The sequence below is a fragment of the Callospermophilus lateralis genome, chromosome 2 (genome assembly GCF_048772815.1).
Source record: "Callospermophilus lateralis isolate mCalLat2 chromosome 2, mCalLat2.hap1, whole genome shotgun sequence".
NCBI classification, from domain to species: domain Eukaryota; kingdom Metazoa; phylum Chordata; class Mammalia; order Rodentia; family Sciuridae; genus Callospermophilus; species Callospermophilus lateralis.
Window position 1 is genome coordinate 9,396,811 of NC_135306.1, and position 25,026 is coordinate 9,421,836.

A 25,026-nucleotide genomic window follows, 5' to 3' on the forward strand; every position below is an offset into this window, starting at 1 on the left:
TTAATTTTGAGACAGGGTCTTGCTAAATTGCTGAAGTAGCCTCTAACTTGTGATCCTCCTGCCTCAGCCTCCTGAGTTGCTAGAATTAAAGACATGCGCCATCATGCCTGGCTCAGCTGTTCAGTTTTAAATGCCACCCTGTTGAAGGCAGACTGTTTGCCAGAGGTTGTGGGGCGCCAGCAAAGCCTGCTGCTGTGCTAGAGCCCTGTGATTTCAGGTGGAGTTTTTAAAAAGACCTCTAGCCAGATTTTCAGAGAGTGCCTTAATAATGGATGGGGGGATGAGAAATAGGCAAAAAGCCTCTAATCCAGCTTTCTCAGTGTACTGGAGAAGGCAAGGTCCCCAGGAAGCTGGGTTGAAAGAGCTCTTGATTCTGATGGGGAGTCAGGCACGGCTGCCAAGAGGTGGGGCTGTGCCAGAGGTATGCTCCCGACTCCTCCCTCGAGCCCATCCCTGCAGCTGGATCTTCAAGAAGAAATTTGTTCTGAAGAATTATGATGCTCCTGCATTTTCTCCTGCACAAAGAAGGAAACTCGGCTGCACGCCCTTTCCTTTCCTCCTCTTGGCACTTTCTGATTGATGATTGGAAATGATGGCAATACATAAACTATTTTTCTTTTTATTTTATGACCTGGTAATAGCAGTAACATATTTCCAGTAAATGTTTTCTATCGCAATAAAAAAGTTGTAACAAGACTAGAAATGGGTATAGTTAAACCCTAAAGAAATCACACTTTCAGAACTGTGGATTGAGGCAGTAACTCTGTAAATCATTTAACTTGGAAAAAGAGCTCCCCCTTAAAAAACAGTCAGGGCAAGCGTCTGGAGTTCACGGTAAGTGCCTGCTGCGAGGACCGCTGGACTCAGTTCTGACCCTCAGGACCAGCTGCCCACTCAGTCTTCCCACCGTCTTGTCCTACCCAACACCCTCACTCCTTTCTGAACTGATAAATCATCTCAACCTTGTGGTGCTCTTGTGTGTGTGTGTGTGTTTAACTTAAAGATCAAAAATGGTACTCTTTTTTTTTTTTTTTTTATGGGATGTGGCCTAGGAGAATGGCTAAGAGCCCTGGCTGTGGAATCCCACACCCTGGATTCTTATCCTGGCCTCACCAGGGCCTGTGACTGCATCAGTCCAGGACAGATTTTCCTCCTGGGTGAGTGGGGCCCACCTCCTAGGGTTTTAAGAGGATTTTGGAAGCCAGTGTGTGTAAAGTGCTTTGTTAAGGGCCTGGAAAGTCCTCTGTGTTAGTTTTGTTATAGCGTGGAAATGAAGCCATATTTGACTTGCTTTCAAAAAGGGCAAGTTGATCATTTTGTCAAATTTGTACACAGCATACTACCTGACATTCATTGACTGCCTATTAGGAATGAGGCATTGCGTTCTACATTTTTGTAATTATTTCGTGAAGGTCTAGATCAGCTAACTTGCCCAGTATTGCACAGTTTATAAAAAGACCCAGCTTCTCACTCCATTCTTTCTCTTCTGAAACCCACACTCTGACCACCTCCCGCTTCTCCCTCTCCTTCTAGCTGTAGATGCTTACAACAGGAGAAATGTGAGTAGTTCTGAATCACACCACATACAGCCTCCTTTGGCTGCTAAGGACTTTCCATGACGACACTGAGAGCCTTTGCTCTTGGAACTCCAAGGCAGCCAGAAAGCAGCATTTCCTCTCCCCGCTTGTAGGCAGAGCCACTGCTCCTCTGCTCACCCTTGTTTAGGCTCTGTTATCCTTCAGAGGATGAATGGCTGCTGCTTCTATGTGTCTGGTGTTCTTAATGTGCTCTAAAAATTAGGCCTTTCCCAGCTTTTGTCTTTAATTTCTGATTCTAGCTGACACCTTCATTAATGGTCTAGTTCAAGCTTTCTGTCGACTTGAAGACTACTGTGTAAAAGTGGTTTTGCTGTCCTATCAATAATGGTCATAATTTCCCCAATACTCTCATCAGCAGTGAATTGAGTCTTGCAGCAAAGAAATGGAAACCCCAGTACAGTGGTTTGAGAGTGATTTGTCTTATAGACGGCATCTTCTTTCAGTAAAATCAGGTCAGTGCGGCACTGCTGGGTTAGGTGTGAGTCTGAGACAAATTGGAGGAAATTGGTCATTTGAACCTTTAGTTATTTTTAGCTACAGTCGCCTTATCATATCTGCTTTTGCTTTATTTACATTTGTTTTAATAAACTGTAATCACTGGGCTCATCTGGCAAATTAAAGCCTTCCCAGTTTCAGCCAAGCCTGAGGTAGAGGAGAGCTTACGCTGTGTCCACCCCACACAAACAGCCTTCCCTATAGTTTTGGGGTTTGCTTCCATTCTGGAGGTGGTATTGTTTAAACTGGGAAACCCACCCCTCCTCGTCCTCTGGCCCACTGGCTGGGGTTTGTTTATTGCACAGACTGGCCCCTTGACCAGTCTCTTCTTCATTGCTATTGAAAGTTAATGGGGGCAGAATTGCATTCCCAAACATTTGAACCTGAAGAGGCCAGGGCAGAACTTAGTTGATCTCTGGTGATCGGTTCAATTTAGTTACGATTTTTTGCCATTAGGCTGGGGCTGAATGATGGTGATTTGGTTGAGGCCAAATGTCTGAAGAAAATTGGCTCTCTGATAAGAGTGCTGTTATCGGAGGGGGCTACCTTCTCATTTACATTTAGATGAGTATTGATTATTTATTTACTCAGAGAAGTGAGATTCGTTTCCAATCTTATCTTTCTCGTCTCTGCTTGTCAGCAGAAAGAGAGATAGAGCTCCTGACATCAGGCCAAGATAACAGCACTTTGTAGTAAAGATAAAAGTTGGAATGGGCCTTTTTCTAGACTTGACTGAAAGGATAAGTTTTAAAAATTAGAACTGATGGGTCATGCTTTCAAAACCTTTCCTGAAGGTTCTACAGTTTAACTAGGCAAGAGAATTGGTTCATTGGAACAGCTCTGGTCTTTCTTCTTTTGTAATAGGAATTGTATTTAATTTGATTATATTCAGCTGTTTCACTGAGAGCAAATTGTGTATTGGCTCAGAAGAAGCTAAAGTGTGACCTTATTGTCATGTCAGCTTGTTCCTTTTTTATTATTTAAATTCCATATTATCCAGTTTGAGCCATAGAAGGGTATAGGCTGCAGTGGTTATCGCTTACATACTGTTTGGTGTTTGTGTTAAGATCAAGCAGAAAATGATTGTAGTGGCCCCTAGAGGAAGAGCTGTGAGCGTTGGAGCTGAGCTCAGTGCAGACCTGTTGGAGGAGCTGATATTGGGTCAGAGCTCTGATGTGGACACTTCAGTTTGTTGCTGATGGCTTTGGCTCAGTGCAGAACTTGGGATTCAACTGAGCAGACAAGGCTTGGCACAATTTGCCTCAGATGGGTCTCCCTGCTGCCAGTCTTCTCCAGCCTATTGTCAGCAGTGCCACCGCATGAGTCTTATCAAAACATAGAGCTAATCATGTCATATTCCTGCTGTTAGCATCTGCAGCTTTTTTAAAATATGCTTTTAGTTGTTGATGGACTTTTATTTTATTCATTTATTTATATGCAGTGCTGAGAATCGAACCTAGTGCCTCACACATGTGAGGCAAGCATTCTACTGCTGAGCCACAACCCCAGCCTACCATCTGTTACTTTTAAAAGAAAATCCAAGTCTTGACCAGCAGCCTGGGCCAAGCTTCCCAGCCCGCTTCCCCTTGCATCCCCAGGCAGCTTGGGCTTCTTCCACATTGTTTCCTGTGGCCTGCCTGGGGTCCTCAGGACCTCTGGGGGAATGTACTACCTCCTCTGCTTCTTCTTCTTCTTCTTTTTTTTTAGAGAGAGAGAGAGAGATAGAGGATTTTAATCTTTCATTTATTTATTAATTTTTTAGTTTTCGGCGGGCACAACATCTTTGTTTGCATGTGGTGCTGAGGATCGAACCCGAGCCACACGAATGCCAGGCGAGCGCGCTACCTCTGGAGCCACATCCGCAGCCCAACCTCCTGCTTCTTATCATGGCTCCTGGTCCTCCTCCAAGGCCTAGTTCAGATGTGTCCACTGCAGGAGAGAGTAGAATCACCTGGGTTGTTTCCTCTTCTGTGCTCCCAAGCACCTTGTCCCTACTCTAGCAAGAGCACAGATTGGGTTCTTCAAGAATTTATCTGCTCAGGTGTGTCTTGCTGTCTCCCCAGTCTCCTTGAGGGCATGGATCATTGATTATTCATCTCTGGGCCTGGCATAAATTATTGATACTCAAAAAGTGTGAGGTACATATATGGGTTGGTGCTGTAAGAGCACATATCCTTTGATGTCTGTGCTGCTGTGGTTTGTTCTGTGGGTTTTGACATTTGCTCATCAGTCCATGTTTGTGGACCCGAGAGACTAGGAACCTGTAGGAATCCTGGCTGCTGAACAAATCTCTAATCTGAAATGGCGCCTGAAGCTTAAAAGCAAGCTTGCTTAAATAGTTATGCAGCCTTCCCCACCCCGCACCTCTGCTTGACACACATGAGAATGCGGACAGCACTTTGGTGCCAGCGTTCCCTGCCATGGTGTGCCTGCCCTTGCTGTGTGAACCTGTCGTGACCCACAGCTAGGGATCTGTCTAACCCTTGTCACAGTGCTTTCTGGTTCAGCATTAACAATAGTAGTTGCATTGTCCAAGCCCTGGACTCCGAGAAGAGTCCTAGATATTCTCTCTCTACCCCGCTCTCCCCCTGACCCGCCTTCTTCCCTCTTTCTCTATTCTGAGACAAGGTCTCACTAAGTTTCTGAGGCTGGCGATCCTCTTGCCTGAGCCTCCCGTTGTGGGATTACAGGTGTGTACCACCATGTCCCCTCTCATTTAATCCTCACAGCAATCTTCTGAGGGAAGTTTTGTTATCCCCATTTTACAGATAAAATTAAATAACTTCCCCAGAATGTACAGCTGGCACTGATACTCATCCTAAGGGTACAGATACCTGCAAGAGTCAGGAAAAGAGCAATGGGAAGGTGAGAGCACCCATCCTGATTTTTTCTGCTCAGATTCGGCCTTCACTTTTATTTGCTCTTACTTAGCTTTTTCTGACCATAGTCTCTCCTGGATTAAACCATATCTTTAAGTGGGTGAATGGAAAAAAGTTGTCAGGAGGTATGTTCAGTCTTGACTATCTTTTCCCTCTTACTAGAACGAGTTTTCAAACTCGTTCTAGCGTTCACAATAGTAGTGATAGGTTACTTTATTTACTCCTACCTCCATCCAAAAAGTATTTGGAATTTATACAGTAGGGCTAAAACATGCACTGACCAGCGAGGAAATCACATGAAGTGAAAGGAAAGCAAAGGTTAAATGGCAAGTTGAATGTGGAGGAGGGGCTGGCACAGAGACATGTGCCCAGGTCACCACAATTGGGGAACACATTTAGTGCTGAGCTTCCTAGTGGGCAAAGGAGAAAGGCGTGTGATACCAATCGGAGACAAGATTTGTGTTGAACAGGATGCAAGAGCAAGCCAGTTGCCTGATATCAAGGATGGAAGGCAGTTTTTCTTCTTTAGGAAGAAGTCAGGGATAGGAAATGCAGTATGGCTTCCCTCTTCAGGTTTTGACAGACACTTGCTTTCCATAGGGTTTCAAGATCAGCGAGCTCTCAGCTGATAAGGAATTGGTGCTAAAACGTTTTGGGTTTCAGTCAGGGGTTAAAGAGATCAAGGAAGTGACAATGAACATGTATCCACCATCCAACAGATTCTACAGATTTTCTTTGAAAAAATCTTATGTGTTTGCCTCAGGTTTACAAAATCCCATAAAAATATGTCTGGGTATGAAAACTTGGAACCCTCCCAAAGTGCCCAGAGCAGTATTTTGTTCCCAGACCATTCGATGACATAGCATTACTGCGATAAATACATCGTTGAATGCCCAAGCAGGTTTTCTCAGTCTGCAGAGTAACTGCTTCCCAGAATCTTCCCTTTGTGTTCCCCTCTGCTGTGAGGTGGGGGGGCATGTGGCTTCATGTGCAGCTGTGACATTTTAAAACCTTTTTCCAAAGGGTGGATGTTGCCTTGAGAACTACGTCCTGTTCAATGTGAAAGAGCCTCTTATATTTCATATAGTCATTTCTTTGGCAAAAGTATATTCATAGAAACTGACCTCACAGTGTGTATTTTTAAAATGGCTTTTGGCTGCTTTTGTTTTCTTTCCTTCCATGTCAGCTGCCCGCCAATTAAACAAGCAGCTGATGGAGACTCGTTTGATATATAGTGGGTCTGGGTTATCATGATCTGGATTATGTTCAACAGTCACCTATTAAGAATTTGATGAGTGAGGTGCTGTGGTTCACAATGTGTGTGGAGAATGCAGACCTAGTATCCCTGATCCTGGTTCCCCTTCTTCCTGAAGGACATCAGGCTTAGCTTCTGTAAGAAGCTTCTGTCTTCCTCTGTAAAATGGAATTTGTACTCTCCGTGTCTTATTGACTAAAGAGTGAAGGAAATGATCTATAGAGAAGACATGGCCCAGCCCCTGGCATGAAGTAGGCCCTGTGTTGGTGAGGGGTGGTCAGGGATATGGTCTCGTATCCTGGTCAGTGAGTCAGACTCCCTGATGACTGCCTCACAATTCTAGCTCACTGACTCCTCAGACAGATAGTCGTTTGAGGTAGGTGCTGTCATTACCCCTATCTTACAGATGAAGAGATGGACAGAGGTCAAGTAAATTGGTCCAAAGTCATACAACTGAATTGCTGAGCCAGGACTCAGAATAAGGCCGTCAGGCCCACCCCATGCTGTCTTGCCTCTTGTGTGTGTCTATTGTACTGTCCTTACACTGTCTGTCCTGAAAGTTGGCCCTTTTCTGAGGAAATGTATGAAAAATTCTTTATATGTGAGGTCTTTTAACTGGTATCTGGGCAAGAATTAGGAGAGAAATCGACTTGTAAGAGGCAGTTTTCTGTTTGGGTTTAGATCTCAAGTCATATCTTCAGCTCACCCACCCTGTCTTCCCCCAAATCAAGGCCCATCAGCCCCTCCTATGCTCAGAAGTGGATTTCCAACTTGTTCTTTACTGTTATGGGAAAGCAGAGAATACCCAGAGCAGAAGGCAACACTCAGAATTCCCATTACTGACAAAATTTGGCATAGGTAGGATTATTCTTAAGGAAAAATGGGAAGGTCATTCCAGATAGATAGGAAGATAAGGAGATCATGTCTTCATAAGGGGGCTTTGTCTACCACGAACCCAGAATAAAGTGATAGTATGAGAGATTTGGTATGTGTGTACTTTGTTAGCGTAAATTAGATCATTTTCACTTGAATTTATAGAAACCACAAGTTAAGTGATTCAGAATTCAGATGAATCCACAAATCTACAAAAATCTATATTTATAGTATAAACTATGGCCTTTTATAATTGGTCAATAATTTATAGTTTGTAAGAGGAAGAAAGGTTCAAAACACACAAGCTTTAGAACCTTGAGCTTTATTTTCTCTTCCTACTCCCTGTCTTCGTGATCTTGTGCAGGTCACTTCAAGATCCCAATGTGGGAAATGTGGATGATGACATCGTCTCCCAGGGTTGCTCTAAGGAGTCAGTGAGGTAACACACAGAGCGTGCTTGACACATAATGACCACGTGGTAGAGATGAACGTCATCGTCCTACTAGGATTCAAGGAGAAAGTCCTCAAAACCACTTTCAGGAAGGAAACTGTTTTTAATAGAAGTATCTCAAAGTCCTTTAAAAAAAAAAAAAAAAGTAGAAATGTCAAAATGGTGGCATTTATGGCTGTGAGAGTAGGGTAGGGAGTTGTGGTTAAGGATAAGGGACCTTTCCTGGTGTTCGCTGACTCCCCTGGCTTTCCTGATCCACATTTCCTAAGCAACTACAAAGACTAAAAGGAAAAAATGTGCAAAGGAAACCAGCCTGAAATCCTCTCTGATGCCCAGGCCTTGGTTCTCAGTGATCAGAACAGAGGGGGCATGTGGACAGCCCAGCTGTCGGGTAGGCTGACAGCTGGAGAAGTCCATTGCCAGGCACTGTTCTCAGAGTGCCCATGCCAGGGCACAGGGTGACTTAAGATGAATGTCAGTCTGCAAGAACAAATTCTATCTGGTTTTGAATAAGTTATTACATGTGAACGACCCATTGGAGATGCTACTATGTGTGATAATTATTTTATTCTCAGAAAAGTGATAGTAAGAAGTTTCAGAAATTGGGGGGAGGGGTGGGTACCAGGGATTGAACTCAGGGGCACTCATCCACTGAGCCACATTCCCAGCCCTAGTTTATATTTTATTTAGAGACAGGGTCTTGCTGAGTTGCTTAGCACTTGCTACTGCTGAGGCTGGCTTTGAATTCACCATCCTCCTGCCTCAGCTTCCCAAGCTGCTGGGATTACAGGTGTGTGCTACTATGCCCAGTGAGAAATTTGAAAACTTTTAAATATATATAACATTTGTTAAATTATCCTAGATAATAATAAGTACTTATTTCTTATTAGGAAATTTGAAAAACACAGAGAAGCACAAAGGAAAAACAAAAGCACACATGATCGCACTAATGTAACTACATTTTAGAATGTAATATATTTTAGAAATATACACCTCATAGTGTTTTTGTCCCATATGCTTTACAGTTGTAATCATCCTGCAGATTTTGTGTTCTAATCTGCTATTTTCAGAAACTAGCACAGTAAATTTTTTTTTTCTGGTACCAGTGATTGAATCCAGGAGTGCTTAACCACTGAGCCACATCCCCAGGGCTTTTGATTTTTTATTTTGAGACAGGGTCTCACCAGTTGCTTAGGGCCCTGCTAAATTTCTGAGACTGGCTTTGAACTTGCAATCTTCCTGCCTCAGCCCGCTGAGCCACTGGGATCACAGGCATGTACCACCATGCCTGGTTAACATTAAATATTTTTGTAGGATAACTTTTAATATCTTCATGATATTTCACAATATTTTACTTAGTCAGTCTCACTATTAGACCTAAGTTCTTCCCAAATTTTGACTATCATTTTTTTATAAAATGAACAGTAAACTGCAACTATCCCTCTATATCCATGGGGTATTGGTTTCAGGAATCCCTATTGGTACCAAACCGATGGGCTCAAGTTCTTTATGTAAAATTTGCATGAAACCTGTGCACATCCTCCCCTATACTTTAAGTCATCTCTAGGTTATTTACAATATCTACTACAATGTAAGTGCTATACAAATAGTTGTTAAATTGTATTTAGGGAATACTAACAGTCTGTACATATTCAGTGTAGACAATTTTTTTTTTCCAAAATATTTTCCAACCTCAGCTGGTTGAATCTGTGGCTGGTATAGATGGCGACTATATTATGGCTAAGCATTACCAGTCTTCACTGTAAATTCATAGGTGTGGCCTCATACCCCTACACATTGTGTTGCTGGGAGGTATTGGGGCTGGAGACCATCAGGGAGACCAGGCCAGTGTCTTAGAAAGCGGCTCTCCAGGTTCAGGGATGACTCCTTCTCTAAATGGTCCAAAGAGGTCCACAGAGAAGTTATCTTGAAATTCAGCTGTGCAAGATATTTCTGTGAGTCCTTCCTACAATGAATGTGCCAGGATCTGGTAATCAGCAGCAAACATGCCTATCAACTGACAGATGTTGGCACTGGCAGGTGACAGGTAGCAGGGATTGTAACAGTCACCTACATTTCCATGCTTTTATTTACATAATTTTTTTGAAATTAGAATTTTGCTATGTGTGTTGTTGAAACACAATACCTTCTTGATTTAAATGCTTTGCATTGAGTTTGAAAAATTGTGTTTACTTTTGAATATATAATTGCTTAAATAGTATGAAAAGGACTGATTGTAAATAAAAACTCTTGAGAGGAACTCTGTAAGCACTCTGGCAGAAATGCTAATATTAATTAGAGAAAAGATAAACATGAAAATCAAATGAACCTCTACAATGCTACAGACAGACATAGAACATGGGAGAACTACTGGAAATGAGTAAAATGCCCAAGACTGATGAAGGGGGATTACTGGATGTGAATCAACAAATTGACAGTGGCTGAAACATATCTAAAAATATGTTATCCACCTGGGAGCCCCACACGGCCTCTGCTGCTTTCCTCAGATCTCTCCCACCTTCTTCTGTCTGACCAAACACACCTTTCAAAGTCAAAATAATAAGACAGTTTCTTATGCTTCTCATCTTTTCTCTTTTTGGTACCAGAGATTGAACCCAGGGACACTCAACCACTGAGCCACATCCCCAGCCCTTTTTATGTTTTATTTTGAGACTAGGTCTCTCTAAGTTGCTAAGGCTGCCTTTGAACTTGTGATCCTCCTGCCTCAGCCTCCCCAGGCATTGGGATTGTAGCGTGCACCACCATGCCTGTGGGCCTCTTATCTTTTCAGTTTCCATGAACAAATCACAGGAGCAGTCTTTTGTTTCTGACCATTGGGCCCATTCGTTCCCATTTGTTGTTATCTGAGAAGAGCAACATTTTCATTTGGGTTAACTAAGAAATATATGAATAAATGTATAAAATGCCCCAGTGTTAGTAGTACAGTCTGCCCAAACCCTTTGATGAAAGATAGCTAGAATTCCTGACTTTCAGTTATTGAACTTACTAGTGTCTGTTGTGTTTTCATAAATATTTTGACAAAAACATTAACTAGGAGTCACTGTCATCCTCATAACCTGGAAACCTGAGATTCTTTTTTTATGGTTCTGGGGATTGAACCCAGGGCCTTATGCATATTAGGCAAGCACTCTCCCACTGAGATACATCCTATCAGGAGATTCAATTTTTTGTTTTGTTTTATTTTAAGTTTTTTTTTTAAGGTGGACACAATATCTTTATAATACATTTACATGGTGCTGAGGATCGAACCTAGTGCAAGGCAAGCACTCTACCACTGAGCCACAACCTCAGCCCTGAGATTCACTTTTTTAATTTTCATGTTTTTAAATTTTTATTTTGAATTTTGAACTGTTTCCATATTAGAGTTTTAAACACTGTAATGATTGTTTAACTATTATCAATAAGTACCTTTGTAGCAGTGCCTCCTACGAGGCAGGTACATTCCTAAACAGACATTTTTCCTGTATCATCACTGATTTTCACAGTGACCCCTCGAGACATAAGGATTCATACATTACACATTAAGAAGTAGAGGTTCGGGGCTGGGGATGTGGCTCAAGCGGTAGCGCGCTCGCCTGGCATGCGTGCGGCCCGGGTTCAATCCTCAGCACCACATACAAACAAAGATGTTGTGCCTGCCGATAACTAAAATAAATAAATAAATAAATATTTAAAAAATTTAAAAAAAAAAGAAGTAGAGGTTCAGGGCTGGGGCTGGGGCTCAGCGGTAGAGCATTTGCCTGGCATGTGCAAGGCCCTGGGCTCGATCCTCAGCATCACAAATAAATAAATGAATAAATAATTCATTGACAACAACAACACAAAAGAAACAGAGGTTCAGAGAGGATGGGTGATCTGCTCATAGCTAAAAACAGTGTGGCCGTGCTTGCCTGTAGGTCAGTCTGCCTCAGGAGCCACTTACCTGTCACCTGGTATGGGGAAAACTGAGTGAGAACAGACAAGTGCGGGAAACAAAACCCAAACTTTTCTGTCCTTGGTAACTAGACCCTTGAGACAGACTAGCGTTTTCCTATGGCTTTCCCAACTTTTCATCAGCATGCGGTCATTTCTAAATGTTAAATTCGCTATTTCAGACTCGCTCCCCTCCTCCTGCCCCTTTGATCTTCCAGGCCCTCAGTACCGCCTGGAGAAGCAGAGTGAGCCCAACGTCGCCGTTGACCTGGAGAGCACGTTGGAGAGCCAGAGTGCGTGGGAGTTCTGCCTGGTCCGCGAGAACAGTACGTTGGCTGTCTCCCTCTGTGTCCACTTTGTCTGTTGCAAATGTGCTTAGAAGTCATGGGTTTGAACACTCGCTGGCCTGGCTTCCCTAGGCAGATTGAAAGTGGCTGTTTCCCAAGGCAGACTGCAGCCTCTGTGCCAGAAGTGTATCCCAGAGTGAAATAATAGATTCCGTGCTGTTGGCTAGAGTCCACATCCTGTTTAGCAGCCCGTGATTCATATTTGTCTGTTGAACTGTGTCTTCCTCGGTTAGGAGCAGCCCTGAAGACAGTTTAGAAATAGGAGGCTCTTTTTGAGGCAAAGGCAGTTTTGTATGTGAAGCAGCTGGGCCTGTATCGCTGTTCAGACATCAAGTTCACACAATTTTAGCCTTTTGAATACTTAGCAGAGGGCAATGTTGAGATTCCTAGAGCCATGTTGAGCACTTCTCTAACACTTCAGTTAATTCCTTTCCTTCTCTCTTCAGAGCTTCTGGGTTGTGAATTTTTCCTATCCCTCTTCACTGTACTCCCACGGACACAGAGGATAAGTGATGTGTGACAACAGATTGTCCATGGTCACTCCTGCCCAAGGGTTTTCACAAGGGCTGTTTCGTCCTCCTGAGACACTCTTTCTGCCATTCTGGTTTCTCATCCTTCACCTCAGTTTAAATGTCACATCTTCAGAGAGGCCACCATGACCTCCCTTTCTCCCATCACCTAAGCCTGATCCACCTCTCATTTGGCTCTTCCATTATACTCTCAGAGGCCATACTACTTTTTATTCATTGCATTTCTATTTACAATTATATGTATGTTTATTTATACACACACTTATTTATTATAAATATGCATATAATTATAAATATAAGTGTGTGTGTATAAATAAATATTTCTATTTATAATTATAATATATTTATTTACACACACGCTTATTTATTTTTCTCAGTCATTGTCTGTCTCTCCCACTAGACTGTCAGGTCTGTAAAGATGTTATAGCAGCTTGTCTTTCATTAATTCACTAGTCCACTAAAGACCGTGTGCTGGAGGAGCTCAGTAAATATAGACTGAAGAGTGAATGAGTCGTTGGTCTGTAGTCACACCACTGACCCTCTAAACCAGACCAGACTGCTGCTTTTCGACCAGGATTTCTGACACCCTTTTCTGGAGCCGCATGCACACAATTCACTGAGAGTGTAAAATATGCTCTTGGCGTTCAGCAACAGTCTCAAAGCTTGGTGTCCGCACAGTCTGCAAAAATTGTATGTAAATACACAGCAGTAAAAATCACTGGTTCCCAAGTGATCCAAAAATGTTCACACAAATAGTAAACATTTGTTAAATTGTTCTTCCCTATCAACAACCTAATATGTAAACATCTTAAAGCAAAATGTAGTGCTTGTTACCTACCTCATAAGCCAGAACTTTCAAGCAGAATCCTGGTGGTGGAAAAGCACAGGGAGAGAGACCCCAACACTGGCAGCAGGAGTGTGAGGAGTGTGCTGCAGCTGGCGCACCGAGCAACATCAGAGTGTTTTCCCCAGTGTTTCTTTTTGGAAATCTGTTTTGAGAGTATCTGTAAAATGCAACAGATATTTATACATAATACTTTTCAATGTTATTTCTAGTATCTGACATTAGAAGAGTAGTCGGATAATTAGTGGTGTACTCCTACGTTGGAGAATCATGCAGGGTTTCATATGGGATATGCTCTGAGATCACAGTGAAATGAAGCTGAAACCAAGAAAAACACAACTAGATGTTTGAGAGTGTTTGTGTATATTTGGAAATTGAAACATAAGCTTCTCTGAACCTGTAGCTTAAAAAAGAAGTAACAGAAATTTGAAACTATTTTGGTGGGAAGATAATGAAAATTCTACATTTTAAAATTTGGGGTTATGGCTAAAGCAGCACTTTAAGGAAATTTTACAGTCTTCAAATTTATGTTATCAAATAAAAACTGAAAAGTAATGAGCTAATAAACATTCAACTCAAAAAATTAAAAGGAAATCTAAATAAAAGGAAGGAAGCAATAAAGATAAGAGCAGAAATTAATGAAATAGCAAATTCAGAAACATCAAAAGGAAGTTGGTTCTTTGAAAAGACTGGTAAAATTAGCAAAGCTCTAATGACATGGATCAAAAATGTGGAAGAAAAATAAGAGAGACAAGGAACAGGAAAGGAATGGAGACACACTACAGATTCTGCAGTCAGTATGCCAACAACACAAGATTATCTTGAAAACTTCATTCCAAAACTTTGGAAAATGCTGATGAATAAATTCCTGGGAAAAGACAACTTACCCAAAAAGACAAAAATAAATAGAAAACCTGCATGCTCAGATTCAGTTTTGAAAAATGGAATTAGTGATTCAAAGCCTTCCCACTTTAAAAAAAAAAAAAAATCCAAGGACGATGACTTTACTGGCTAGTTCTACCCAATACCTAAGGAATGAATAACTACAGTCAGTTGTTCCAGAGACTAGAAAAACAGATTACCCTCTCCAGTTCATCTGAAAAGGCTATCTTAAATTGTGGTTGCAAACCCCTGTAAAGACCATACAAGACAGGAAATTTTAAGGCCAATCTTAAAATATAGCTGTAAAATTCCTAAACAAAATGTTAAAAAACTGACTCCAGCATTTATTAAAAGAGTTATATGTTCCCAAGTTGATTTTTTTTAATGTATATATTTTTTTACTTGTTGATAGACCTTTGTCTTTTTTATTTATTTATGTGCAGTGCTGAGAATCGAACCCAGTGCCTTACACATGCCAGGCAAGTGCACTACCTTTGAGCCATAGCCCCAGCCCCCAAGTTAATTTTTTTGAGTTGAATGTTTATTATCTCATTACTTTTCAGCTTTTTTCTTTTTTGATAACATAAATTTGAAGGCTGTAAAATTTCCCTAAAGTACTGCTTTAGCCATATCCCCAAATTTTAAGAGTATAGACTTGGTTTACCATTGTAAAACTCCAGTCCGTACGATTTGCCACAAGAGTTTAGTAGTGAGACCAAGAGAGAAATAATTTTGATGTAATCTTAAAGGAAAAAAAATAGAAGAATAAAAAAGAGCACATATAGGCTAATCCCAACAACATAAAAATAAAACAAGCAAATAAAAGATATAGAAGAAAAATTGGAAGGATTTTCCGGTTGACAAGATTCCGGGTAGTTAATTTTCCTTTCTTTTGGTACTTGTACTTTCCAGATTTTCTGAAATGAGCATACATGACTTTCTAAGAAGAAAAGCAAAAAAATAAATAAATAAATAAGGGCAAGTTCACATATACAAGACTATATAATGAGTACATAGATTAGTGTTCTTCTTGAGACAATTGAAATTTCAAACCATTTATACAGACATACACAGTACCACACCGTGACATGTCAACAGGAAAGGTTTGCCAACACAAGGCTTTGCTTTCGCAGCTTGCTTATCTAAATTCTTTACCTGATAAAAATAGATAATGGTGCCCTCCTTCCCTGTCATTTTCCTTCATTCTTTAAAGATTCCCAGGTTTTTTTTATTTGGTGGGGGGCGGGAGGGGTTGATGCTGGAAATCAAACCCAGGGCCTTGCACATGCCAGGCAAGTACTGTAGCACTGAGCTACATCCCCAGCCATTTTTTAAGTTTTATATTTTGATACAGGGTCTGCTAAATTTTCTGGCTTACCTAGAACTTGAGATCATCTTGCCGCCACCTCTTTAGTTGCTGGAATTACAGGCCTGAACCAGCAAGCCCAGCTTAAGGCTCTCATCGTAAACATACTTGGGGAAGTAGTTCACTTATAGAAACTTTGTAGTAGATTCTGTTTCAAAATGTTGACCTGTTTTTATGCAAACAAGATAAAGTGTATTATTAGAATCTTGGTAAATATTTTGGATAAGTAATACACATGTAAAATTTTTTTTCAGATAGTACAAAAGTCTATAGTAGAAACTAAGCCTCCCTCTTCTGTTCTGTTTCCCTCCGAGAGACAGCAGTTGTGCAATCTTTCCAGGAATCATCTGTACATGTGCAGTCATTCTGGCAGGTCTGTGAAGAGTTGTGTGTGTATATGCAAGCACACATGCACACACTTATGTTTGTATTCCTCCATTTTTAAAACCACAAATGATAGCAAAATATTATTGCACTTTTCTTTTATCATTTTAAAAATTTATAGAGATTATCCCACATTAATTCACATTTTTTTCTACATATAAATTCACCAGTTTTTTAACTGCTGTACAAGCACAGTATTCCACAATATGTTGTGGTTTCAGATTAGTTTTGTTTTTGTTTTTAGGATGAGGCCCAACTTTTGTACATAGGAAAGAAAAGCTGAGAGGATTCATGGATAAAGCTTTGAAATCTGTGCTCTGGTTCTTATTCCACTTCTAAGTATGAACAGTCTTAATTTAGTTGTATGACCTCTGAGAGCCTCAGCATCTCTGTCTCAAAGGATTTATAAGATACTTATAGTTCTTACACTTTGTGAGTCAAAATCACTGTTAATGAAGGAAGCCCTTGCCAACATTTACAAAGGTAAAGGCAGATAGTTGCTGAAAATCAGAGGAATATTATAACTAGTCTTATAAAATAGAAGTGAATTATGAAAACAATACATTCTTTTATAAAAACAATTTTTGTTAGGTGTCGATGGACCTTTATTTTATTCATCTATCTGTATGTGATGCTGAGAATCAAACCCAGTGCTTCAGGGGCTGGGGATGTGGCTCAAGCGGTAGCGCGCTCGCCTGGCATGCGTGCGGCCCGGGCTCGATCCTCAGCACCACATACAAACAAGGATGTTGTGTCCACTGAAAAATAAAAAATAAATATTAAAAAAAAATTCCCTCTTTCTCTCTCTCTCTCTCTCTCTCTCTCTCTCTCTCTCACTTTAAAAAAAAAAAAAAAAAAAAAAAAAAAAAACACAATGCTTCACACATCCTGGCAAATGATCAACCCAGCCCCAATATGTTCTTTTTACAGAAAGAGATTGTTAAATTTCATTTATTGTTTTGTGGTACTAGGGATTAAATCCATGGACACTTTACCATTTAGCTACATCCCCAGCCCTTTTTAAAATCTTTAATTTGAAACAGTTTCTAAGTTGGAGAGTGTAGCCTCGAACTTATGGTCTTCCAGTATCAGCCTCCTCAGGAGCTAGGATTACAGGCTTACACCACCATGCCCAGCCAAGAATGATGTATTATTCTCCAGTAGCTACCTATTAAGAAGTTGGATTAAAACAAAGAAAAATATATCAAAAATTGATTTTTTTTCATTTCTCTTGGTATGTTTGATCAGGACAGGCTCATATCCTTAAAGTCATTTTAAAAATGTATTTATTTATTTACTTTTGGTACTGGGGATTAAACCTAGGGGCACTTAACAACTGAGCTATATCCTCAGTCCTTATTATTTTGAGACAGGGTCTCACCAAGTTGCTAAGAGTCTCTAAGTTGCTGAGGCTGACCTTGAACTATGATTGTCCTGCTTCACTTTTCAAAGTCACTGGGATTACAGGCATGTGCCACCATGCCTGGCCATGAAAGCCACTTTTGAAGTGAGCTAAGTTATGATCAGTAAGTATTAAGCACTGTGTAAAAGAATGTGCTGTGGAGCCAGACTACCTCAGTTCACATTCTGACCATGCCCCTTCTAGTTCTGGGACCTTAGACCCTTTACTTTTATCTCTTTTGGGTAGTTGATCTGCCCTGTCAAGTTGACAGAAGGATTCAGTGAGTTTTAATCTTAAAGAGCTTAGAACAGTACCTGGTCATAGTAAGTACCATAAACATTAACTGTAATTAATAAATAATGAAAGAACAATATTCTGTGGCTAACAGAGCAGATGGGCACAGATGTGGAGGTCTGGACTCACAGAATTGTCAGAGCCCTCAAGGAGATGTAAGGAAGGGGTGATTCAGATGGAGGGAAGGAGAGTGCTGGGAGGGGGCTGTCTGTAAATCCATGTCATAGGACCAAAGAACTTAGAACTAAGCAGAGTGTCCCAGAATAGCTGTATACTTTGTATTTCAAGAACTGTTTGCCGTAAGTGTAGATAGAAGCCTTTCATTTTTTTTTTCTTCAGAGGAAGGATAGGGCACAATATTTTGTATCATCCACATCAAAGGGTATTTTTTAAATTATTTATTGTAAGGCCTTGTGCTAGATATTTTGCAAAATGCTTTCTCTTTAGTTTTCATAACTACCCTGCAAGACATTCTCCTTGTAAGGAGAGGTTGTGACTTGTTCAAAGTTAACCAGCCAGTAACTGTCCTAAATTCTAAGACAGCTGTCTGATTCCAGTGCCTAGTCTCAGGTTGTTGCTAAACTTTCCATCCCAAGAATAGTGATGACAATTGTCTTTATGCATTGTGAGAAAAAAGCTTGCAAATGAAGCTCATACAACAAGAGTATCTGCCTCGGGACTGAGAGCTAACATTTGTGCTTGGATCTTGGCCTAAATAAGAAAATGACAAGCCAAAGTCCTTGAGCTTTCCAGTTTGGATTCTTGTCTGATAATCTCCTGCATCCTTCAGCCAACTGTCTGCTCGAAGCTGGAATCAGACCAGAAGGAAGCAACGAGTACATTATGGAGAGGATGTAACATTAGAAGACTTCCATCCTTGTCCAAGCTTCTATATAAATCCTGGCACCAAACAGCCTCAATTTTCTTTTCTGCCAAATGTTCCTGGTGACCTTTCCCACTGATCATATGTGGATAGCCCATACAGGTTCTTGAAGAAAGAACCAATTTATTCCATAGCTTTAAGAGAGGAACTCTGGAATTTTCCATCATCAGGGCCAAAATAGGCATGAAATTAAACTGGCTTTAGGAAAAACCTAAAGTGTCAGATACCGTGTCTTTCTGTTTTGTCGCTCACTAGGCTAAGCACAGTGTTTAAATAAATCATAGTCACCAGGATCAGGCAGACCTCGGGTAAACCACTTGTAACTGCTGACTTCAGAAAAATTGTATCACCCCTCTGAGCCTTAGTTTCCTATGTAAATGAAAATGATTGGACTATTCCACAAGATTTTTCTGAGAATTGCATGAGATATGGGTGCCATAGTATAACATTTTAGGCTAGTGTGGTCATCACCTTTATTTTATAGAAGAGGAAACGGGCTCAGAGGGGTGAAGTGGTTTGCTAATGTCCACAAATAATAATGAGGAGCCTGGAGAACTGTGTCTTCTATCCATTAAGTCTGGTAAAAGAGCTGAATCTAATTATTTTATTTCCTTAATAGAAGCTGCTGTAGAGAGGCATTAGTTGCTTTGTAAACGTCAGCTTCATCTGCTTGGATCTCCTTTTCTTTTGAAGGAGATTCACAGATGCTAAGACTTTCCACTATTATCAGTACCTTAGGAACTTGTTAATTTCCTTATTTTATGGTGTTCTGAGGAAGGGTGTGTGGTCCTCCAGGTAGACCCCGTGGCTAGGGAGAGCATCTGAGGGTCACAGTCTAAAAGTCCTCATTCACTGCCTTGAAGACCCAGGAGGGCAGGCAGTTCCTTCTAGAAGGCTCTCCAGACTACTCACTGGGCTCAGAATCCCTCTCGGATCATTGATTTCATTGCATGAATTTGCCCACTCCCATACTAGACTGTTGCTCTCACTAGACAGGGACCAGGTGTGCATTCGCATGTCTAGCCAGACCTGGCTCCTTCCCTTGATGGAGTGAGCCTTCTACCTCCATGACGTCATCAGACTTCTTACTGGGGGTCCAGGGTCAAGTACATGATGATTTTTAAGGAAAGGCCTCCTGAGTTTAGGTGAGTATCTTTGTCTGCAGAGGTTTCTTTGTGATGGTATTTGGACCCTCCCCCACTACTAAATAGAAAAGGAAAGTGAAAAAGCAACCAGGAGAATACAGAGAATGAATGTGCACATATGCTGGGACATTTCCAGATCCTTTTTTTGATGCTTATTCATAATGGGCCAATTCCTCCTCCTGCTTAACTGTGTGCCAGGCCTGGAGACTCCCTGGTGGTTCCTCTCTGCTTCTGGAGGCTTTGCCTTCTTCAGTTTCAAATTGCTAATCTCTCCAATTTCTGTCATGTGACCTGATTACCAGGGCTTTAAGCCTCTTTTATTATGCCACAATAATACTCTTCAAATACAAAAGAAAATGTGACCATGCAAATAAACTCTATTCATAAATAGAAATGACTTGTGATGCTCGTGGTGCATATTTTAGGTTGAATTATTGCTGAAAGCCAGTTATAAGTCCTGGCGTGGGCATTCATGGTAAGGAGTTTTCTATATGGGTGAGGGTTTTTTCAAGTTGATGTTGCACATTAGCTCCCTGGACACTAATAGAATTTAAATGAAACAGAAATATTATCCCTGAATACCTGTGTCCACCTCCTGCCATCTGGATAATATGGGCTGGAGGCAGTGTCTGTAGGGGAAAAGAGAAATACTTGGCACCACTGAGTCACCTTGGGTAAGTCCTTCTCCCTTGTGAACTTCATTTTTCCATCTATCAATATGTGATGGTAATCTCTACCCTGGAGGGCTGGTGTGAGGATTAAACCATTGGAACAAGTCAACAAGGCTGTACATCAAAAGTGCTTTGTGAACTGTGGTGCTCTGTATAAAGCATCTGTGTGCCTGAGACAGAGGGCAAGCCCCTGTCACAGATACCGCAGCGAGTCTGAGCATGCATGTGGTAGCCTTTTCCCTTCCTGTTAGTCCTCCCTTCTCTCTAGCTTCTTGGACTTTCCACAGGCCCCTTTGGGCAATGGAGTAGCTGATACCTAGGACAAAAAGCTTTGATGACCTGTACAAGAAGCAGACCTGCCCATGTCCCCACCTCCTTCAGTAATGATTATCTGAATTTTGCTGTGTGGGCTGAGAACTTCCATGTGAATTGTATTTTTCACCCTCCCCCTTCCTCAAAAGGTCCCCCCTTTTCATTTTATCATTAGGTAGTAATTAGTATTCAAGGGAAATTGGTCTTAATATATTAAAATTGGTTAAGTGCATTTAGACCTGTACCACAGCCAATGTCTTATTGGAAAATGTAATTGGGGACTCTGTGTATGTAATTAATTGAATTACAATTAAGAACTTTCATTAAGCGATACACTGGTACATTAGAGCAGTAAGGAAACATGTTTGATGAGCCACAAACCCTGTCTGGGCTCTAAGTGAGGGCATAGAGATTTGCATTCCTCCAGTAGGCTCCTGCCCCTGCAGCCCCTGGCTAATGTTTGGGTAATGCATCAGGTGACGTTTCTACAGTGACTCTGAGTGGAAGGTGAGGTTCTTCTAGCAGACGTGTCCTTATTCCCTGATTCCAGTGTCAGGGAGAGGGACACCTCAGGGTTGATCAGATGTTACAGCTCTTAGATATTTTACCATGTAAATTGTCAAAAATGCCAGTTTCCTTAGAAAACTCCATTACTTTTCCTGTGCTTCAAACAGGAACAAAGACATTGAAGGAAGAGGAAGTCAAGAGAAATCTGTCACCCTAACTTCCAAGCAAATCTGAAATGAGCTGTATAGGTCCAACCCCTTAGTGGTCACGATATGTCCTCCAAAGGCTGGTTGGATGCACTTGGAGCACCTATTCGTTCGTCTGTTCCCCAGCGTTAACATTGAGCCCTCCTCTGGGCAAGCCATTGTTCTGGTGCTGGTAGGTGGTAATCAGTGCTACACAGGTGGAATAGTGGTTAGTAGGACCTAGAGCTGGTGAGAGCAGCAGGGGAAGGCTTCCTTGAGAAAGGAAAAAAACTAGTTAAATAATGACTAGGAGAAGAATGTTGCAGGCCAAAGGACTGCTCATCTGAAGGTCTTGAGACCAGAAGGAGCTCAGCACACTTGGAAGTGAATAAATGTGTGCAACAGAATGAGCAGGGGCGGGTGCTGCAGGGTGAGCCCAGGGAATAGGCAGGTCCAGAGTGCAGAGCCTGTGGGCCCCTTCCACGTTCTGATTGTTTTAGAAATTCTATAAATCTGAAACTGTTTCTTTCTGATCGCCTCATAAAACAAGATTACCTTGAATTATTGAGGGAGATCCAAAATCTCCATGTGGAAAGTCCTCCACCCTGGCAGGCACTGGCTCTGAGAATCCAATCAGTTAAACACTGGGACAGCAAGGATCCCTGCCCTGGTTGGAGCGTAGCAGATTCTAGTGAAGCATCTGTCCTTACTGCATGATCCTGATGGCTCTAAGAGATTACTGCAGAGGTGTTTGTGTGTTATTGTATATCACCTATTGATCGTTTTTTAGAGACCAGCAAAAATGACTAGCAGCTGAAGGGGAAGTGTTTAATAGAAGAGAAGCTTTGGGCTTATGAGGCTTTGGGGACCTAAACTGCCTCTGGAAAAAAGTGTGATGGATGCAGAGAGCGAAGGAAGAGTTTTTCTCCATGACTCACTTATGCAGTCAGCTCTGAGTCTTACTGAAGGAGTCAACAGTTAAGTTTTATCCCTGATTCCTTTGTTATGGCAGGGCTAGGCGGAATTGAGTTCTTAGATGTTGTTGTGGCCCATACAGTTGTATATTGCAGCCCATCAAAGGAATGGTTTTACCCACAGGGGGTTATGTAGTGATTAAGGGCACAGGTTTGGAATTAGACCTGGGTTCAGTTCCTGGCTCCAGCTTCTACTAGTTGTATAGCTGTAGGAGCAGCATGACAGTTTGAGCCTCATTTTTTTTCTCACCTGTATACAGAGGATACTCTCCCACATAAAGGAGCTTGGAGAAAATTAAGTGAGAGAATGTGTTTGAATTGCCAAGCGTGGTGTCTGACATAGAATAAGCACTCAGGAAATGCTGCTATTGAGATAGGATCCCTGTTTTCAGTGCACCCATTCTGTTGAGGAGTCTAAATGGCATGTTAGGTTCTATTAACCATGGTAAGTACAAGGAATGGTGTGTAAACCTGAAGTACTGTTATGGTTAACATAAAATTTCACTGCATTGAAGTCTGTGGTTGCATCAAACTTAGTTCATTCCACTGGCAGCATTTACTGAACATCTGTGGTGACACTGTGCTATGTGAAGCAGAATTTTCCTGGCTGCAAGGGTCTAGCTCACAAGGAGACTATGGATGCTAATGTAAGAGACTCACCGTGAGAGATTTCCACAGAGGGCTGCAGATTTCAGGGGACCAAGGAAGGCTCTATTTGGACTAGACCTTGAAGTATATAAATTTTGAAGAATGGAAAGGGCATCCTTTCCAGCGGTTATAACCTGAGCCATGTCCAGGAGCAGGAGCAGGGTGATTGCTTGCACAGTTGCTGCTGGGACCTGGGACCTGGGACCGTGGAGTGGAGGATGGTTCACTTGCCCTTCGCTCAGGCAGTTCCTCGCACAGCTGTGTTTTATTGTGAGTCCGGGCCTGAGCTGAATGTTGCCCCTGACCTGAAGAACTTTCTTCTCCCCTGCCCCGCTACCTCATTTTCCATGGCTCCCTTCCACACTCTCTCTGCTGCAGCCAAAAACAAGCACTTGTGTACATGCTCACCATTTGTGCACTTCCTGTTTTTCCCATCCTGGTCCCCTGTGGATTGCTTGGACCCCCTTCCAATGACGGGAGAAGCTCGCCATCCTCCTGAGTTCCTGAGCACTGGCACAACACTGGGCATGTGGCAGGCTGGTAACTCTTTCTGGATTAGAAAGAGAGGTCAGCAGGATTGTGCTATGGAGAGCTGAAAGGTGGGGGGTGTAACAGTGGCCATTGATCTTCTGGTTGAGTTTTAGAGTTGGCACAGAGCTGTTTGGAAAAGGGAGACTGAAGTTGCTTTAGCTTACACTGGATTAGGGCCTTTTATAATTGGTCTAAGACTCATTGAACTGTAAAATGGATTTAAGTTCCATGTAGTTTATATCTATGAGTATAGAAAATCTGACAATAATATACAAGTTCATATGAGCTTGGATTTAGTGATCAGTGCCTGCTTGTTTGAAAAAAAATCATATACCTCTGTGGTCTCCCTCAATTCCAACAAAATCACATGAACTATAAATAGTTCAGTTCTCAGTACCAAGAGTGGGAGAATGTAAGCTTGAAAACAATATTGGCTGTAACTAGCCTTGATCTCATCACTGCTAGCAGAGCTGTTCTTAGATGTGTGAACAAGCCTTCCAGCTGTTGTCAGGTGGCAACATACACCCAGCTGTTACTATACTATGTGTCCATCATGGTTGTGCAAACTCAGGTCCAGGCACAATAAAAGCACACCATGATAACCAAGCAAGTCAGCAGCTCTCAAAGTGTGTGGTATCAGGGCTTCTTTACACCGTTAAAATTATCAAGGTGAGCCAGGCGCTATGGCACATACCTGTAATCCTAGCAGCTCTCGAGGCTGAGGCAGGAGGATCACGAATTCAAAGCCAGTCTCAGCAACAGCGAGGCACTAAGCAATTCAGTGATACAGAATAGGGCTGGGGGGTGTAGCTCTGTGGTTAAGTGCTACTGACTTCAATCCCCAGTTATGTAAGAGACTAATGTAAGTTATGGAGGTGGGCCTGGGGATGTAGCACAGTGGTAGAGCACATGCTTAGCATGTACAGCTCTCTGAATTCTACCCCAACACCAAACAAGACCAAAAATGAAGCCCATGGAGAACTGTTATTTATTGGATTACATCTATCTATCTATCTATCTATCTATATAGCAGTAATTAATCATTTAACATTAACATAAATAACAAATTTTATGAAAAATATATTTCCCTTAAAATTTTTAGTGAGAAGAGTAGTACTATTTTACATTTTTTGCAAATTTCTATAATATCTGTCTTAAAGAAGATTCAATCTGTTATGAATACATTATTTTGATTGAAGTATATGAAGAAAATTTGTCATAACACAAATATAATTGTTGAAAAAGAGTGGAGTGTTTTAATAGCCTTTTCAGACAACCATGGATATTTTTATTACTGTACCCAAACTCAAGTGATAGTTTCTTAAAAATTATTTGCAATGTAGCATCAGAACTATTTATTGCTTCATGCACTAGTAAGAGAATGGGCATGAAAAAGGCAAATGATGTCTTTCTGTTATTATTCTGAAAATAGTAATGAAATTACACACCCCCTGAAAGGGGTTTGGGGATATGTCCCATAATGGGTCCCTGACTGCACTTTGAGAATACCCAACTTAGAATTTACCCTTACTTAAGTCATTAGTCTCCTTATCCTGCTCATAGGAGCATGGTGAGGTGGGTGGGGCAGGAGCGGCCTTCAGCACCACTCAAAGGAAGGGAAAGGAGCACTGGAGTGC

General features: G+C 41.6%; 1 protein-coding gene across 4 annotated transcripts in view; it reads left to right on the forward strand.

Moving 5' to 3' along the window:
* Mapkap1 (MAPK associated protein 1) overlaps positions 1-25,026 on the forward strand; it is a 229,522-nt gene that overhangs the window by 158,193 nt on the left and 46,303 nt on the right. For 3 of the 4 annotated variants that reach the window (XM_076845471.2, XM_076845473.2, XM_076845474.2), the window contains one exon: positions 11,703-11,810. The exons of the other annotated variant lie outside the window; for it this stretch is intronic. In XM_076845471.2, the coding sequence (XP_076701586.2) occupies positions 11,703-11,810 (108 nt within the window). The remainder of the gene's footprint in view (positions 1-11,702; positions 11,811-25,026) is intronic. 4 annotated transcript variants of the gene reach the window in all.